General features: G+C 52.9%; 1 protein-coding gene across 1 annotated transcript; it reads left to right on the top strand.

The window, feature by feature from the left end:
- Nucleotides 1–702: 702 nt before the first annotated feature.
- Nucleotides 703–5,869, top strand: CCK (cholecystokinin; the record flags this gene model as incomplete). The annotated part of the gene is made up of 2 exons (XM_080715977.1): nt 703–901; nt 5,736–5,869. The coding sequence occupies 2 exons, from the start codon at nt 703–705 to the stop codon at nt 5,867–5,869; spliced, it is 333 nt and encodes a 110-aa protein (XP_080572103.1).
- Between the last annotated feature and the right edge of the window lie 2,480 nt (nt 5,870–8,349).

Genomic DNA, 8,349 nt, shown 5'->3' with positions numbered 1-8,349 from the left:
ATTCGCATGCAAATTGGGATTTGCGGGCAGGTCCACAGCGGCGGGGAGTCCTTTGCAGTCTTTTCAAATAAAATATCAAGAAGTTTTCATATTTAAGTTCATTTTCTAAATGGCGCAGAAAATCCAGGGCTCTAAGGGAAGAAATATGCGGACGTTTTAAATTCGCTCACAATTCAAAAATACAGTGGGGCTTTGGCAACAGCCGAGGACTGGACGCACTATTCTGATTTTTTAAAACCTTGCTTATATCGTGCGCAGCGGTGTGTTGCTAATCCCCGCATGCACCGTGAGGAAACTTTATAAAATATGGCTTTTGTTCATTGCCCCTAATCTCCTCTCTCTCTCTCTCTCTCTCTCTCTCTCTCTCTCTCTCTCTCTCTCTCTACACACACACACACACACACACACACACACACACACACACACACACCTTTTACTTGCGTGTTGAATGCTTCTGGAAAAAGTGCGACCATTCTTCCCGGGTCATACTTCTCTCCACGGAGCCCCCACATTCTGATACCCGCAGCGTGCTTCTCGGGTTAACAGGGACTCTGCAAGCGCTTCCTCAAACTTCAGGACAGGAGACACACCTTTGTTAAGCCGCGCAGAACGCGGGCCTGGGTCTCGGCTGCTGGGCAGCGGTGGGAAGCCCGGGTTTGGGACCCTCCGCAGGACCCTAACTCCCTCCTTTGCTCCCCAGCCATGAACGGCGGCGTGTGCCTGTGCGTGCTGATGGCGGTGCTGGCTGTGGGCGCCCTGACTCAGCCGGTGCCTCTGGCAGGTGCCACCGGGCCCGAGGAGGTGCCCCGAAGGCAGCTGAGGGCGGTGCAGAGGGCCGAGGGCGAGCCCCGAGCGCGCCTGGGCGCACTGCTGGCCCGGTACATCCAGCAGGCCCGGAAAGGTGAGTAAGGGGCCTCGTGGCGCAGCCCTCCCTGCAGCCCCTGCCTGGCCTCTCCTGGCGCACCCACTGCAGGTGGTCCCTCAGGGAAGGGCCGTAAGCTGACAGCCCCCCAATGCCCTGAGTTGTACTACACGACAGTTTTCTGGACATCTTTTGGGGCAAACCGAAAGTAGGTGTCGAAAATTTATTAGGAAGGAAGGAGGGGGAATTTATCAGGACGGAGGACCTTTTATAAAAACCCTTTTCTGAACTCATTTTTGGCAGTGTTGCCAATTGAACTCACCATTTTATGAAAACATTTAAAGATAAGTACTAAACCCTTAAAAGGGGTTCCCACACACCCTACAAGCCTCTTCTGTAAAGGCAGTGGGAGTCGCCCGGATGCTGACACCTGGAAACCCTCCGTCAGGAAGGATGGATGCTGAGGATATTGGAGAGGTGACAAGAGAAGGGACCAGGTGTGGGGTTTCGCCAAAGTATGTACCAGGAGGAAGGAACCCGGAGGTTGTGAGGTTTCTTTGGCAGTGGGTTAAGATGATTACCCAAGAGACCAGTGTGTTGTTATTTTGCTGTTAGAGAGACGCCCTGGTGGCAGCCGCTAGAGCCGAGTAAATCGCCCTTGTCTGGCACCAAGTCTTTCTCCAGGAATAAGGTGATTTAGCAGCACACTAGCTTAGGGGCTTTTCTAGGGCTGGCTGAAAAAATCTGCAAAGAGGAGCTGAGGCTGGAGCCCCTTCCCCTCGCCCTGCGGAATGTGATCTCAGAGGGAGGCGCCTCTTGCAGCCCTTGGGAATCACCATTTGCACCGGGACGGTTTTTCTCCCAACTTTATCCACAGTGACGCTGGTGACGAGCACCACCGGCTGTGGGGCGGTGTGCGACACCCCACCAACACAGCTGGGTTAAAACCATGCAGCAGACACTACCTGGAGGGGTGTGGGAGGTGGGACCCCTTTCCCATGAGGCTCCCTGGCCCAGCTGGGGTGCCAGGGGCTGGATTGGACCTAGCCCTGGCTTGACTAGGGAAAGAAAAGGAGAGCTTGGCTTTACACAGTCTCCTCTGGGTTTAAATGGAGATGAGACTGTGTGTGTGTGTGTGTGTGTGTGTGTGTGTGTGTGTGTGTGTGTGTGTTACTGAGGCTTGAACCCAAGGGCATTCTACCTCCGAGCTACACCCCTAGCCCTATTTTATTTTTTATTTTGAAACAGAGTCTCCCTAGATTGCTGAGGGTCTCATGAAGCGGCTGAGGCTGATCTTGAACCTGCAATCCCCCTGTGGCAGCCTCTCAAGTACTGGGATTATAGGCACGTGCCACCACGCCAGCTTACAATGTAATTTTGTTGTGGTGGTGTCCTGGGGATTGAATATAAGAGTATTTTCCTACCTTTGAGCTGCACCCCAGCCCTGGTTTTTATTTTAATTTTGAAACAGGGTCTCAGTAGGTTGATGAACATGTCACTGCTTGCTGAGGCTATCCTCAAACCTACGATCCTCCCGTTTCAGCCTCCCAAGTGCTGGGATTATAGGCGTGCACCACCACACTTTAGAGCGTGGCTTTAGAGCCTTTTTGACTGGAAGACGTTGGAAGGAAAGAACAGAAGGTGATTTGTTAACCGGCCCCGACCCCCCCTTTGTGTTCTTCCTGCTGGTTCAGTGTGAAGACTGGGAATGAACACTTGTCATCTGCTGACAGAGACAGTCTCAGGGCTCTGCAGGCTCTTCTGCTTGCCTGTCTGAAAGTAATTTAGAATCTGCCCCAGATGTGGGTTGAATTTCAGCTATACTCATTTAAAATACCCCAGGCTCAGCCGGGCGTGGTGGCACATCCTTGTAATCCCCACGCTTGGGAGGCAGAGACAGGAGGATCGCGCAGGTTCGAAGCCAGCTGCGCTGGCGTAAGAGACCCTGTTTCAAAAATATAGGTCTGGGAGTGTAGCCGGAGGTAGACGGGTTTCCAGGAACCCCAGTACCACCCCCCAAAAAATACTCCAGGCTTTTCTTTCACTGAGCTGTAGGCCTGGAACCCTTGTCTCGGTCTCCCCAGCTTTAAGAAAGAACCAAGGGAAACAATTCCAGAAGGAAAAATACTGCTAACTGCCGGATTATTTCTTAGAACCGACAACTGACAGTGGCCATGACAGCACACATCTTAGCTGGGAAGTTCTTCCAGGACCCCTCTCCAGCTCCTCCCCGCTCTGCCCGCCTCCTGTTGGACCAAACGAGGCCAGGAAGCCATCATTGGAAACTTAGCCGCCAGCACCCAGGACCAGCACTAGTTAGAAAACAATCGTGTCCTTCTACTGGACAGTCGTAAAAAATATTTAGACACGCGAGTGCTCATGGTGTCTATGAACAGTTTACATATTTTACGATTATATCGTATTTTGACTCTAGTATACATTCTGCTTAAATGCTCCAAACAACACAATGTGGTACTTATTTATTTTGGTGGTACTGGGGAATTGAACCCAGGGACACATTACCTCTGAAGATCCCCCAGCCCTATTATTTATTTATTTATTTATTTATTTATTTATTTATTTATTTATTTGAAACAGGGTCTTACTAAGTTGATGAGAGTCTCACTATTTTCTGAGGCTGTCCTTGAACCTGAAACCCTTCTGTCTCAGCCTCCCAAGTACTGGGATTGCAAGCGTGCGCTCACGATGTGCGCTTTAAGCAGCGCGGAAGTGGGAACGGTTATCATTAAGAATGCCTGCAGAACCCTCAAGAGTCAGGAGCAGAAATTATCCCGACGGCGGCCGGGGAGGCAGCTAGTGCCATTTAGTATATACCTGCGGGCAAGGCGGTCGGCAGGACTCCAGCTGCAGCGGTGTCTGTCTCTCAGACCTCGCAACAGCCCTGCACAGCACTGCCAAGCCCCTGGTGTCTGCACAGCAGCCGTGGCTCCGTGAGGTGCAGTCACAAACGTATGGTTGCTGGTCCAGGCTGTAGCTGGCCCCCAAACCCCGCCTTCCCCAGCGGCCTGGAAGCCAATCACCTGCCCAGCTTTGCTGTCTATTGTGGGGTTAAAATTTAAAAGAAGTCAGTTGGGCGTGGTGGCGTAGCTTGTAATCCCCACACTTGGGAAGCTGAGACAGGAGGATTGCACAGGTTCGAGGCCAGCCTCAGCTACTTAGTGAGGCTCTCAGAAACTTAGTGAGACCCTGTTTCCAAATAAAGTATAAAATAGGTCTGGAAGTGTAGCCTGGAGGTAGAAAGGCCCTGGGTTCCACCCCTGCTACCACCAAAAAAAAAAAAAAAAAAAAAAAAAAAAAATTAAAGAAGTCAGAACTTTCCCTTTGATTCCATAAACCACTTGTGGCTTCTTCCTCTGTGCCAGCCCTGGGGAGGTGAGTGAGGCCCTTGTCAGTGTCTACAGAGTGAGGACACAGGTCTGTGCAATGGGGAAACCGAGGCACGGGCCAACGGTAGCTTCCATGGTTCCTCACGAAGCCCACACCAGCAGCCCTGGCTGCTTGCTTGCATCGACGCTGCGGCTGTCTCCACTAGACAGACGTTTGAGCCCATCCAGCCCTTGGCGCGGCATTCAGCACCAGAGCAGGCAGGAGGAGGGGCCCTGGCTCCATGACACCGGGTCCTGGGAGTTGGGTCTTCAGGTCATCTGAACTGGAGGACCAACAGCTCAAGGTGCTGGGTGGGTAACCGCAGCCCTGTTTTCCTTTGGACAGGCAAGCGATGTCTACAGACAGGGCTGGCTCAGTGGATTTAGTTCCCACCTGGGAAGGGATGGAGGCAGAGAGTTCTTTCATGTGGTCATGTGTTTTAAATTGAGCTGGTCAAATCCATTGCCCCAGAGCCAGGAGTGGTGGCGCACGCTTGTCATCCCAGTCCTTGGGAGGCAGAGACAGGAGGATCGCAGGTTCGAAGCCAACCTCGGCAACTTAGCAAGGCTTTCAACAATGTGAGACTCTATTTCCAAATAAGAAATAAAGTCAGGCTGGGGGTATAGCTGGAGGTAGAATGCCTCTGGGTTCAATCCCCAGTACCAAAAATAATTTTTAAAATTAATTACCAATAAGACAGGTAGCTGCCTCTGCCATGTCATTTATCAGTAAGTAAGTGGTGTTGAAACTTGGCCAGCCCGCAGCAGCAGTTGGCAACTCCCCTTAAGACTCGATCTGATCTGAGGCAGTGACCAGTCTCTGGAGAGATGGGAACGGGCGGCCCCCGGGCAGGGCGAGTCAGTGAGAGGTCCTCCACCCTGGACTCTGGCGTCCAAGCGAACTTGTTTAACTTTGCAGTGATGGCCTCACAGGGATCCCATTCCTGCCTCTGATCTGTGGGTAGGACCGTGGCTCATGCCAGCTCAGCAGGCCCTCCCTGTTCAGCGCCGGTTCTAGGCCAGGATCGCCCTGTTCCTGAGGGCCTGGCCCTCATTTCAGTTCCAGTTTCAAAGTGGCTGATTGGACCAGGCGTGGTGGTTTGTGGACCTGTAATCCCAGTACTCAGGAAGCTGAGACAGGAGGATCGCAGGTTCAAGGCCAGCCCCAGCAGCTTAGCCAGACCCTCAGCAAATTAGCAAGACCCAGTTTTAAAGTAAAAGATAAAAAGGACTGGGGTATAGCTTGGAGGTAGAATGCTCCTGGGTTCAATTCCCTGCACCAGGGGGGAGATCTCCCTAAATACTTGCAGATGGCAAAATGCATCCCCGACTAGTCAATACAGCCTTGGGTCTTCCTCCTCGCCTGCGTCTTGCTGGAGCAAAGCTCACTGACTCTAAGAAGGTATCCCCATGTCTTCTTTGTCTTCCCCACTGTTTGCCTGCTCCTGCTCTTAGATGGAATGCCCTTTCTCCTCTGCCCCTTGTAGCTCCCTCTGGCCGCATGTCCCTCCTCAAGAACCTGCAGAGCCTGGACCCCAGCCACAGGATAAGTGACCGGGACTACATGGGCTGGATGGACTTCGGCCGGCGCAGCGTGGAGGACTACGAGTACCCCTCTTAGAGGCCGGGCCTCCAGTGCGGAGGGGGCGGAGCCAGAAAACAACCCCACCCTCATGGCCCCTTGTCTCTGACGTTTGACATTTTAAGTGTCTATTTATTCAGTTCCCAATGTGACGACCCCCACCCCCCGCACCCTGCAAGATTGTCCGGTACGGCTGCACACCTCAGCAGAACTGTGCAATCCGGAGACACAGTCTCCTTCATCTGTGGCTTCTAAAATGTTGCTATGCTATTAAAGTGATTTCCTTCTGCCCCTTCATTGCTTGTCTCTAGCTACCGAGAGTCCTTAGAACACGTAAGGGGGGAAGGAAGCCCTGTACGCGGTGCCCAAGGGCCAGTCCCCGCGGCACATGGTCCAGGAAGGACGTGGGGAGCCAGCGAGGGGCAGGGATCTGCCCTGCTGCAGCCAGGGAGGCCAGCAGACATGCGGTCTCTTATCAGTCCAGGGCCCTGCCCGGCCGCCCGAGCTCTTCTGCCAACCCCAGGCCACCCCAAGTTTTCTTTGGGGGTCCCCGTGGCCTTGCAGGGGTTGAGGGCAGTCCTCACCAGGCCTCCACACGCATCTCATCTTCTCTTTGCTCCCCAGTCTGTGGCGCGAAGGTTCCGTCCGTCCTTCGCAGTGGAGCAGCAGGCTTGAGCCATGAGAGGACCACAGGCCCCGGCTCATGGGCTCAGGCCCCGGGGCTGAGGCTCCTGGCCTGATGGCATCTCTAGCTCTCAAGTGCCTCTTACACTCTAGTGTTCGCGAGATTCCTCGGGGGAAGGAGGGTCACGTTAAACTGGACACCCTGATTCGGAAAGCTGGAGCCAGGGCCCGAGGAGCGCCCAGGTGGGGTCCAGGCTGCTGGTCGTAGACCACACTTGGAATTCTGCAGGGGCACTGGGGTGGAGCCTGCGGTTGCTTCCTCTTGAGCCTTGACAGTTTTCAAAGTCAGTGGGTATACTGGGAGGACTGGTGGTTATTCAGAGCAGAAGCCAGCCCCCCATGGGTTCTCTGTAGGGGTCAGTAAAGGGAACCAGTCCACAGGGTCACCCAGAGAGGATGCTCTACCTGCCCATGGTGTGGACTGTCTACACCTCCCAGCCCAGGCCTCCGGGAACCTCAGATCCCTGACTGGCTGAGCCCAGGTGGCCCAGGGCTGCAAAGGGGGCAGAGCGGAGAACAGGATTAGCAGATCTCGGCGGGGCCCCCACCCACGTGGTTCTGCCTTAGAGGCAGGAAGAGGACGCTAAGAAAGTTCTCTGAGAGAACCCAGAAGCCTGGGCCAGTACCACTCAGGGTAAAACTTAGACTCTGAGTAGCTAGCACACTGCATTACCCACTCCCGATGTTACTGACTCATTTATTCCCCACGATTTGGTCTCCAAGAATGCCCCATCTCAGGTATGCAGTTCCCATTCAGCACACAATATTCATAGACCTGTTTTTTTTTTTTTTTTTTTTTTTTTTTTTTTTTTGCGGTACGGGGGATGAAAGCCAGGGATATTCTACCTCCGTGCTTGCTACACCCCCAGCCCTATATTTTATTCTTCATTTTGAAATAGAGTCTCACTGATTTGCGGAAGGCCTCACTATGTAGCTGAGGCTGGCTGTGAACCATGATCCTCCTGTCTCAGCCTCCCGAAAGTGTGTGCCACCACCACACTGAGTTTAGATCTGTGTTTTTAGTGGCCCTGCCCCAGCAAAAATCTTTCTTTTTATGGGTATGTGGGGGTATTGGGTCTGTATGGGAATCAGAGCATGCCCGTGTGCATGTGTGTATGATTGTGTGTGTGTGTGTGTGTGTGTGTGTGTGTGTGTGTGTGTTGGATAGTGAGGAGCTTGGAATAAGATATAAAATAAGCAGTGGGGGACGGATGGTGGAGGCCTGATCTGAGTTAGTGACCTGGGAACCGTCAGGTGAGTGGGTGTTCACTTTTCCAAGGTAAAATCATGGCTCGTACACATATAAAATCAACACAAAGATCCCATTAATAAATCAACACGATGTTACACCCAGTTGGGAAGGCACACCTGGTAGACACATTCAGGCCGTCAGGGTGTAGAAACGACGGGCCGATGGCTCCAAACCAGCTGGCGTCTCTAGGTTCGTGCTGGCGGTGTTACCCGCAAGGAAGATCGGTTGTATTAGCAATTCTCCTTGTGTTTCTATAGACATGAGTGACTTGCGTCAGCCGGGTGTGTCGGCGCACACCTGCAATCGCAGTACTTGGGAGGCTGAGACAGGAGGGTCGCAGGTGCTCAGAAACTTAGTGAGTTCCTGAACAACTTAGTGAGACCCTGTTTCAGTAAACCACAAACAAACAAACAACCTGGGGCTGGGCGTGTAGCTCAGAGGTAGAGCGCCCTGGGTTCAGTCCCGATATGAAGAAGAAGGAGGAGGAGGAGGAGATAGGAAGAAATAAAGGAAGAGAGGAAGGAAGGGAGGCAGGAAAGAGGGATTATTCGCATCCCTCAGTTTTCTGGGCTTACAGAGCGTA

This window comes from Muscardinus avellanarius (genome assembly GCF_963383645.1).
Source record: "Muscardinus avellanarius genome assembly, chromosome: 18".
Lineage (NCBI taxonomy): Eukaryota > Metazoa > Chordata > Mammalia > Rodentia > Gliridae > Muscardinus > Muscardinus avellanarius.
The sequence above is the reverse complement of the archived record's forward strand: the minus strand, read 5'-3'. Positions and strand labels throughout refer to the sequence as shown.